Source organism: Dermacentor andersoni, chromosome 6 (genome assembly GCF_023375885.2).
Source record: "Dermacentor andersoni chromosome 6, qqDerAnde1_hic_scaffold, whole genome shotgun sequence".
Classification (NCBI taxonomy): Eukaryota; Metazoa; Arthropoda; class Arachnida; order Ixodida; family Ixodidae; genus Dermacentor; species Dermacentor andersoni.
In genome coordinates, this window is record NC_092819.1 from 60,691,402 (window position 1) to 60,702,500 (window position 11,099).

Consider the following 11,099-nt stretch of genomic DNA (forward strand, 5'->3'; position numbering starts at 1 on the left):
TGTATGGTGGGTGAGTTTACGAGCGGCTGCACTATAGTGCTGGTCTTGACAATGAGCGATCGTTCACCTTGTGGCGCACAGTTTCCGTTGTTTTCGAGCTCGCGCGAATAGAGAGCGCATACTCATTTCCGAGCTCTGCACACATCAGCAATCAGCAGAAATTTCGAAGCACCTGTAGCATGGACGCCCTGTTAGGCTTGCCAGTCGCATTGTTTTAGGGAAATTAGACGACGGGCGTTTTACCGAGGGGAATATAATCCCACCTTGAGTTTGTGCATGCGATGCGGTAATGCACTCTGGCTGTGTGTTTCTTAAAGTCAAGCAGTCTATGCGAATGCTTGATACTCAGTTACAAGCTCTTAACGCTATTTGTTTGTGTCATTAACTTTGCTTCTTGTTTTTTCTTCTTATCTCTGCTGCCATCTTTCTACCCTTTTCTGAGGCACGTTAGCCAACCGGGTTCAACGTTGGTTCAGCCTTGTTAATCCTCCTACATTCACATTATCCTTCTAGAGTTGAAAGAATATTCGAAGTTTCGAATAGCAATCGAATATATTGCGCAATAACTATTCGTTTTCGTATTCTAAAATGAAATACTCGGTATTTTCGGAGATCTAAAGTAAACAGGCATTCTATGTCTGCTAAACAAAGTATCGAAAATTATCAGAATTCAAACAATTATACACGTTTTCGAGGCAGCGCAGTGACAAAACGGGCAATGTTTTTTCTTTTTCTTTTTTTTAGGGGGGGGGGCAGTTAGGGGGGTTCCCAACTTGAGTTCATTTTTTTTTTTTTGGTAACAATTTAGTTAGCGCAAACCATTTATTCAGCAGCTAAATGTTCTTGGAAGGCTTGCTTGCAATCCTGCTCTATAAATATGTTAAGAGGCTATTTGGGCAGTTTTTCTAATGAGAATGAGTAATTTTATGTTTAAAACGTATTCTTATTGCCCCTTATAGTGAGCTGTCTTCTTTTTTTCTTTTCGCTAGTCAGTATAAGCGTGGCGCCTAACTATACAGAAACATGTGCTCTTGCTTTAAGCTTACGCGTCTGCGTTTGGCTATACGATATTCGATATTCCATACTTACTATTGGTATTCTATTTCCATTCGAAAATACTTGCGTTGATTCATCTGGCAAAGGAGTTCGCTATCTATATGGCACTACGTTATGAGACAGGATCGTAACTTTAAGCCACACTGAGCCTCATACCTCTATGGTACAAAATATGACATAGTTTACACTGCTTCCAAGCTTAACATAACTGACGGCAAATTTCTACGCAGCAGGTTCTCGATTGACGAAGGAAAATATAGCTTCTTGCTTGGGCCATTCCTCTCACACTCGATAGCTTAAGTGCGAAAACAGTTAGCACGAAGCATTTTAACTGCTAGTAAAGTTACTCATACGTAGAATACTTCGTGGAGGCTATCGGAAGAAGCCTATGTGAGAAAGAATCAATAATGAGGGGTAGTAAAGAACAGTACTTGAGAAACAGCCAATCTGAGAAGGTCAAGTTAAACGCAGCGCGTTTTTCTGTACCACCAGATTCTAGAAACGACTCGAAGTAAAAGGATACATTTCATATCCTCTATGACCGGAATGCCGTATCGGAGGTGTATATGCACCCAGCCCACCACCTCCACCATACTACTCCCCCCCCCCCCCTTAAAAAAATGTTTGAAAACATGTACGGTTAAGAAATTGTTATTGTGATTCTCGCTGTCCCCTTGAGTCATGCCGTGATAAGCCTCATTGCCATATACTTTATACGCTTACCTGCTCCCGTTTTGCAAGAATGCACCGAGCACAAACGCGAACAAACAAACGTGAAGATGACGAAAAAGACGAAAGCGCAACATAGCAACTACAGATTTACTTTCCTTCGCCGAAGATCCTCAAAATAGAAACCTAGAGCGAGTAGGTAAGACAAGTGCAGCAGAAGCCGACCACGAACAAAAAAGCAACGTTTTCTTCATACATAGTTTCCGATTATTATTTTTTGGACTGTTTTCTTGGGGGCGTTTCTTCTCTATTTCCCGTTCTTCCATTATCTCCTGGTCTCCGATTTCTGGCTCGCAGGAGGAATGATTTTCCGGATCATCAATGAACCCTCAATGGTTCGTCGTTCGTACGACAGTCACCCCCGGCCTCTCCTTGCCCCCCCCCCCCCCTTCCCCCTTCTCGTCTCTCAATTCCTCCTCCTAAGCGTTCGCTGCCGTATTTATAGCTCTGCGCCCGCCTCTCCGGCTCCTCCGCGTTGTGCTTCGCGTGACTCAGGGAGCCGCTTTCGTTGTCCCTACTACGGCTTGTGCGCGCCCCGGGGTTTGTAAAGAAAGTTCGCAGAAAAGCAGCTTCCTCCGGGCTGGGCTCGCGTGCCGGATGCATTGCCAGCAAGCGGCCCGCCAAGGGAACGGGATGAGATGGGGCCGCTACGAGGCGCCCGTCCGCTACCGGCGCGGCTTTAACGCGCATGCGCGGGGGACGGTGAGGCGCGCACCACGAACGATGTGATGGGACAAGCTGCAGCGCCTCGCGCGGCCGCGCTCGCTTCCTCTCGCGCCGAAACTGCGCTGTCAGTAGTGGCAGCGTGGCCCGTGTACGGGTCGGGTCGGCCCCTGTGCGAATAAGTGCGTCGTGAGCAGCTTTTGAAAAGTCCTGTCGTCTCTCTCCCTTCTTTCCGAGAGAGAGAATTTCTTCTGTTGTGGCGGCAGGGTGCGTGATTTTTCTCTCGCGAGAAAGGCACCGGCTCCACCGCAAAGCCAGCGGATGCTCGCGCGCGCGCCCGTGCGCGCTTTGCCGGATAGATACGCGAGTTGATGTGGTGCGCTTCTTCGGCGACGTGCGCGTTGTGAAAAGTGCGCGCCGCGATGGCAACCTCTTCGGCTTCCCAAGTGCGGCAACGTCGTCGTGCTCGCGTGGGATGCACTGTGTCATCGTCGTCGTCGCCGCTTCCTCTGGAGACCGTTGCCGGTGCCGAGCATACTTGGATTCGGTGCTTAGTCGTCGTTCTGTGCCTGCTCGTGCCGAGCGTTGCGTCGTCGTCGCACCTGCGTGAGTTTGTCCTTCTTTCTTTTCCATCCCTCCTCTGCATCCTAGGTACTCGCAGGTTGTGTCACACGTGGCGGGAGGATTCCGTGCTCGATATCGAGCACGCTTCTTGGGCACGCTCCTTTGAGTGTATTTAGAGTTTCGCGAACACCGACGCGCGTCGCAAAACGCGCTGCGTCGTCTGCTACGGTGGAGCGACGCGTGCCGCCTGCGTCGTCTGCTTCTGCGTAGAAGGCCGCTTCTTCCGCGTGCCGCAGCTGACGGGTCTACTACGTACGGCTTGCCTTTGGCCCGGTGAGCGTGCATTATTCTTATTTTTATCGACGCACGCCGCGGCTCGAGACAGCTGTCGTAGGCGCGCCATCGGCGCCGCGTGGTCTGCAGCGGCTTGTACAAAAGCACGGCCTCGTCCGCGATGCTATTCGCGTCAGGTGCGTGTTGGAAGAAGCGCTCGCTTGGCCGTGGCTTGCCGAGTACGCGACATTGCCGAAATGGTGTGTTGCGGCTGCGCCGACCGCCACCGCTGTTTTTTAGGCACTGAACAAAGTGTTGGCGAACGCGTTTCTCTTTTTTCTTTTTCTGAGAATATACATTTTGCAGAAGAACTTTGTTGCGCTGTCCACGTTCATTGTTCTTAGCATCCTTTCACAATTTGCTTGTGCTACAGAGATGCAAACTACGTTAAACTACGTTCTTCTTTTGGTCCCTTATCCACAGGGACAACAAGACAGCGCTAAGGTTTTTTTTTCCAAGGTTGCCGCCACGGCGGTGCACTGTCGTTTCCACATAGCAAAGACAACTTTCGTAACCGTGTGTCTTGAAGCTGTTTCGTATAGTGAAATCGTAGGCACGTGCATTCAGAAAGGATATTTATGGCAGGAAAACAAACAGCCGTCGAACCGGATTTTACAAAGTTTGGTTTGCAGCGCTGAAGAGTCAAGAGAAAAAAATTTCGAGTTGGGCGCAGGTATGACGGCTTCCAATAAATTATGTCGAAATAACTAGTTCGACGTACAAAATCCAAAAGTATATATATCTATACATATATATCCTATAAGCTTGCACTAAACTAGTTTTATACGTGACTCTGCTGTTGTTCTTGCAAGCTTCTGACGGCGTCCTTGGCTAACAACGTTTTAACGCGATAAGGAGCCCGCGTTGCAGAATAGCCGGCGTCCAGCGCCTGACATACCCTCGGCAAGAACAATTTCGTACCAAATTCCGAACCACGCATACCCAACCACTTATCTAGCACCATAGTTGCTCACACCTTGTCTTTCGTTATTTACAAAGTTATTCCTCGGATTTTTTAGAACGGCAGCCCGAAAACAAATGTAATGAAAAAAAGAACACGACAGCGCATGTTCTTTATGTTCTTCTCACGCACACTTCTCAGTGGCCGCGTTTCTACCAGAAATGTCGCTGTGTCTCGCCTTCGTGCATAGCGTTCGCAGCCAGTGTTTCCCGGTGAACGTTACGGTTACATAAGCTGCAGTAGCCGGGAAGCATGAAAAGCAGTAAGGGGTCTTTGAACGCTATTGCGTTCCACTGTTAAAGGCGAAGCTTAAGCGTCCTCCAATTCATTTAATTGTTCTTATTATTGCGCGTTCGCTCTTGTCTCGCTGGGTGTGTACGAAAGAAAATGCATTTTGCTCGCCTTTTTGTCATGCTTAGCGTGGTGACAAGTTCTCCTGCAAGCTTGATTGAGAAATATGAAGGCCAGTTTGCATCACGGCTGCTCGTTACCTGTCACCATATCGATTACCTGTTGCTTCTGTTGTATACAGCTGTGAACCATCAAACGTACATTTAATATAATCCCCTTTGAATAAAGCAACATAACTTCATATCCGGATGTCCCAACTTCAAGCCGCGGCCGGAACTCTGTATTCAGCAAACAAAGCGTCTTGTGCATAGACAATGAATCCACCCGTGACGAGCCGTCTTTGACGAGCTTTTTATTGTTTCAGTAGTCAACGTTCGGTTATGCAAATGAAGTAAGTGTTGCCCTGTCTCCTTTTTTTATTATTTAATGGTGTTGGCGAAAGCTGTCATTTCCAAAGGTCTGATGAGGCGGGAACCCTTTCGACACCAAATATATGCACCACTATCTAATCGGTCGTTATAGATGCAGTACATGCACAACGTGCTGAAACTTTTTACCTGATCCTCGGTCAAACATGAGTGCTAAAATCATCTCTAACCCTACAACTACCGTCACAGTTCAGTAAAGTTTCTATTACTTTTGCCCCCGATTATCTGTACCTGCGTGCTACTCAGCCATTTAACCGTTCATTCAGAGTATTCGGCGACGGCATACAAGAATGCAGTATGGCGTTCCTTAAGCGTCTTTGAAAGTAGAGTGTCGAAAGAATTTATTACGGTCCAATATATACAGCTAAAGAAAGGCTCTTGACGGAAAAGTATAACCCATATATGGTGCCCAATGTATGAGTACCGTGTAAAGCCGACAATGTGTGTGGTGTCGCCAGCAGCAGGTGGTACTTGTGACACCGTGGAAGCAAGATTAAGCTACTAAACGCTGGGCTTGGGTCATACTCAGAAAACATGCACATCTTGAAGGCAAGTCAAAGTTAACCTACTCCTGCTGTTCAATATAAAACACCGGATCACACGCTTATACGAAACAGGGACATGTAAGCGCTTTTCTAAAAAAGAAATAACGGTAAAATTCGGAATCAAGACAGAGCATGCGGAATTGCACGTCTGAAACATTCGTCTGTGCATATAGGAGAACTTCAGTAACAAAGACTTCTCTCAACTGGGGCTTGAAGAAGTAGTCGCGAAATCGTTCTAAAAAAAAAAAAAAACGGCTCAACAAACATCGATTTTCAAACGCAGCATTAACTCGAGAGCAGCGAAGGAACAACCTCCCGCGGACGTCGAACTTCCGAAATTTTCCGCTCCTCTCTCGCTGTCAACTGTTCGGTCCGCCCCGAAATCAAGTCGCCGCCGTCCATTTCGAATGCCTCTCCTTCCGAACACGGACAAAACGAAAGCCGCTCTTCCAAATGGAGACACCGCGCCTCGACAAATTAAAGCCATCGCTTGCCTAATAGCGCGCATCCCTCGTCGTATATGTTATACGCACTTCGATCCGAGCCGTGTTTTCTTCCGTTTCCTAGACTTCGCGACCGTTTCTTTCGAATCGGCGCGCACGCTCGCCGCCCCGGCTCTGCTCCGCGTTCCCCCATAATCGCACCCCCCCCCCCTCCCCCTTTATATTCCTCGCAACTTGTCAGACACCGATGCGCGTCGACGAGCGTCCCCCCGCGCTCACCCACGTGCCTTGCTCGCTCGCCGCGCGGACGTCGCCGTCCGATTCATCATTCTCGCGTGCGGCTATCATCGCGCCGATCAGCGCCAGTCCCTCGTAGTACGCGTTCTCTCTCCCTCCTTCACGCCCCCCCCCCCCCCCCCCATTCCTCGTTCGGGCAACTGCCGTTCCGCCGTATTCGGTGCGCCTTGATGCTGTCTTCCACCTCACTCTCTCTCTCTCTCTCTCTGTGTGTGACGCGCGAATGACATTGCGCAACGGGGAAGCCTGCAGCGGAATGTTACTGCGACAAACTTCAGGAGCGCTACATGGACAGGCGGAATTCCGCTGCACGACTTATATACCAGGGGCGGCTCTGTTGTGGACGTCGTCAAATCTCGCCATCTCATCGGCTCCGGTTGGCCTCGCGGGACGATTGCGTCTTATACTCGTATGGCTCGAGATGCGAACGTGACGGAATTCGACAGTATGGCCGAAATAAATAATGTCTGGGTCATGGATAGTTAATCTCTGGTGAAACACCAACTAGAGAAAAAAAAATACGCGCCCGAAATATAGCACGGCGGATTCTTCAGAGATATCCCGCGACAATCGGAATAATTTAAATTCAAAGAATCCATTTGAACACTCAAATTAAATAAAGCATCTTTATATTTATTTTCTTTTACCAACAAGCGTTGCTCTCACCTGCCAGTGTCGCTCACTCCATAAGACAGCAACTGACGTATTTAACTGAAGTCTCAAGAAAAAATGTGTACTGTTTTAGCGTCACATAAGACATCCCCATGCCCGCACCTTGAACTGGAATTGTAAAATTGTATTTGGTTGAATTCTAAAATTCGGTGCGGTATTTTCGTTAACAGAGTGGGTGATCATGTACTATGGGGGAAAAAATTGATCCAGGCAGCGCGAGCGTCGTTTGCATTTGCATCGTTGCACTATCTGCAGACATCAGTCGCGCTGCAACCTGCGTCCGAGACGACCGCCGGTAAGTTTGCATACTGCGCACACGCTTTCCGGCGGTCTCTAGCGCAGATGATGGCGCGGCTGATCCCGCCAGATAGTGCAGCGATGCAGTTTGATCGACGCTCGCACTGCCTCGGCACTTTCGTCCCCAATAGCAGAATATGTTGTTACCCATCACCAGCCTCTCTCGCTGCGCCGGTAATTTCAGCGTCAACATAATCCATAAAATTTTCATGCTGTGAAAGAATAACTCGAACGTTACCTGCATTCATGCATTCGGAAGAAAACAACCGGCAAAAATGTGCTTTCGTTCACATTGTCGCGGGCAACGACGGATTGAAGTAATGCCGCGTGGAATATATTTTGATCGCTATAGGTTCGGCTATACGTACCACTAAGCTTTTTTTGAGCCACAGGTACGTTCGATTCACTTGCACTTCGCGAACTAGTTCAGGCAGCGCTGCACTTTACCGTTCGCTTCAGCTGTGCAAGCGTTGCGCCTCTGCACGGCTCTGTTCGTTTCAAAAAGTGCAGGAAAAGTGCGGGCCCAGTTCCTCAACTTTGTGCACCGTTGTGACTGTCAGTGCAGATGTCTTACTGCAACGTAGCAGTATACGATTTCTCCGGGGCCATGTCAACATACGACGCTACAAGAAAAAAAAAATATCCTTTAAATTGCGACGCTAATAGGTAGCGACGGGCACCCATGTCCACCTGTCCCTCGAGCGTGTTCCGAGAAAGGCGGGAAAGGCGCTTGAAGTGAAATTTAAAGTATAGATATACGATTTTCTTTCTTTACTTTAAGTCTCACCAGCCGTGCAACTACACACCGTTACATTCCTCCTTTTTGCTGTCGGAGCGCTGGCAAAGAGCGAATGTCACTTCTCTTCACGGCATGGCAGCCGCGAACAGGACAAAAAAGCGTGCATTCCTGGCACAGCCTCGGCAAACGCTGGACACCAGCAACGAAAGGTGCACACTGCCTGCCCCGGGTCGGCACATTCGCTTCCCTAGTGTCACGCTGCGGCTGCACTTCCGACATGATGCCAACATGTGCTTGGAACTGCGCAATGAGCTCGGTGCAAAAAAAAAAAAAAGAAGGAAAACGTGCAGGAGAATCGAACAGACCTCACAACTGTTCACTGCCACACCATTGGTGGTTCTTCCGCGAATGGCCTGGAAAGCGGTGCCCCTGTCAGCGTAATCAGGCATGGGTCGCTCCTTTAGTATGCGCAAATAAAACGCAAGGCAGGCGATGCAACGGCATATCTCAGTTCGTTAGAAACCGGGAATACGTAAATGGTATACTGATGGACGGTGCTGTGACAAACCGTTCCACACTGTGAACTTGAAGGTACGTCACCCCAGTCGGTCGTCCAGGACAGCTAGACGCAGGCAGTTTGTGGATGCCCTTCTTTTGTCGAGAAAAAACAAAGGAAATACAATATACGGCAGGATCATAGGCTGCAATAAACTACAAATCTTCCTCAAAGTGAAATTTTCCCTATGTCGCGAGGTTTGTTACTTGCGCGGTCGCAATAATAAAGTACGCGTTAACTAAGATTCCCGCTGGTAAACGAGACGTGGTAAAAAAAGTAACTATACAAGTGTAAACATTAACAACTTAACCATTGCGCTTGCTTGTACTAACACGCTGTAGTAGCAACAACTTGATTTGCGCTTTGGTATTTGGGCGAGTTGGTTCATCTTAAGTAAAACTTGAGTAGAGCCTTCTACAGCAGACAGAACGCCTAAAAACAGCCGGGCACCAATATTCCGTCATCGCAGCCGTTCGTGAAACACTCCTGCAAAAAAAAAAAAAAAAAGAGAACAAGGTGCTCAGGAAGAAAAAGCAAAGAGACCTTTTCATGTAATACCATATGTTCGCGAGGTATCCCATAATCTAAAGAGAGTGGCCAATAGGCATTAAATCAACTTAGTGTTTTCCGCTCCCTGTAAACATTCGAAATTATGCAATGCTGTGAAAAACTGGGAACGCCAGGAATGCACCACGAATCACGAGAATGAATTCACGAAGTCTACCTCTGACGCCGTTTACATGGCTTTAGATTGCGGAAAAGTGTGCTTCGGGCAAACTGGGTAGTGTTTTATTGACAGAGCTAGGTAGCATAAAAACAATGTAAAAAACATGTACGGTAGCCATTTAGCTGCGCATTGCAACAAATGCTCATGCACCCCAATGTTCCATGACACCAGGTTTCTGAAGCACGCAAAGAGCAAAAAAGAAAGAGAAATTGTAGAAGCTTACTACATTACCAAAGCAGGAGATAAATGCGTTAGCACAGTGTCGCTCAGCCTAACAAAACGTCAGATATATATATTTTTTTTACATAAGCACATCTACTTGCAGGCAGTACGTATGCGTTTGGACCTATTGGTTATTGTTGGTGGTTTTTTTTTTACATGTTATAAAAGCTAGGTGATTTTTCAATAAATTTTCCAGTTGACAGTATACAGCGCTCGTCCTCTTGTGTGTGTTTTAGATTATTTTCTTCGCCTTGTTCGTGCTGCTTCAAGTTTTACTCAAACACACTGTTTCTCTACTAACGGCACAAAAGGCGTGCTCACCAGGGCCTTAGCTGTCGGAAGTTTCAAATATCAGTCCCGTCTTCACTCTGAACCGTACGTGCCTTACGTTTAGGTGTTTACTATTACGGGCTTGTCAGGCTATGCTATATATACGTAAACCCTTTCCATTGCATTTTTGTTGTGGTTACATGCACTGGTAAATTATTCACACCCTTAAAATTCATTAAGGGTGTCAAACCGGTCTACAACTCACACCCTTACACTCTTTTTGGGCCTAAGAGTGTGAATTATGGATCAATTCACAAACCGTATTTTCGCTTTTATAGCGTAAATTATTTTACAGTGTAGGGAATTATTTCGGTGTGAAAGCTCAGCCTCTGTTTGTGCAGCATTTTTCAGAGAAATACAATGCCAGCGTTCCACACTGTAATCTGTCGCCTCACCGTCATCGACGAGCACGTTCTGCCACTGGACATTGTCAACTACGGCTCGTGGCCTTTTTCGGTCATGTCACTTGTGCTTCTGTTATGAAACAGCGCTGCTTGCTTCCAGGGTGTTTACTACATCGGGATTGTAAGGCTTGGCTACATCAACCTATTCTATTACTTTTGCGTTCTGAGTGCTGAGCAAAACCATTTGGGACGGGCGCTTAACCATAGCTGTGCAGGATTTCACGATACGTGAAAAAAAAAGCTACAATAACGTCCTTCCATTCTGTCATCTCATCGTTGTCGACGAGCACGTTCGGCCACTGGTCAGTGTCAACTACGGCCGATGGCACCTCCGACGACGCTGTCACTGTTTTCTCTCATCTTACAGAAGTCACTGCTTTTGTGTGTGTGCCTAACGGCAACGGAGTTCGTCACTGTCGTTTCTGATTGGGCGTCGCTTCCTCCTCTGTCTTCCCATTTTATTTATCTTGCTTTTTTGCGGCTTCTGGTGCGCGCGAATGGAAAGATGACAGATTGGGGAAGGGGGGGGGGGGGGAGGCAAAGCCTGTGATCGGCGACATGGTCCGCACGTCAGGCTTAACGACGTCGGATGAGTGCGAGTATGCTGAAAAAAAAAAAAAAAAAACAATTCGCCCCATGGCCGTCAATCGCAATTACATTGGAAAAGCGTGACATTGGAAAAGCGTGCCCAGTCAGCTCCTTAAAAGAAATTCTTAGAAATGTACAAAATTCTGTAAATATGGCTCAGGTGGTTTAATGAAATAAAGATCGCGAGAAAGCAA

At 47.5% G+C, this 11,099-nt stretch overlaps 1 protein-coding gene across 1 annotated transcript in view; it reads left to right on the forward strand.

Annotated features, from left to right (window-relative positions):
• The first annotated feature begins 2,359 nt into the window (after positions 1-2,359).
• Positions 2,360-11,099, forward strand: part of LOC126522765 (protein eva-1-like) — a 275,838-nt gene continuing 267,098 nt past the window's right edge. Inside the window, exon 1 of the mRNA XM_050171568.3 lies at positions 2,360-3,054. Coding sequence (XP_050027525.1) covers positions 2,871-3,054 — 184 coding nt within the window. The 5' untranslated portion in view covers positions 2,360-2,870. The remainder of the gene's footprint in view (positions 3,055-11,099) is intronic.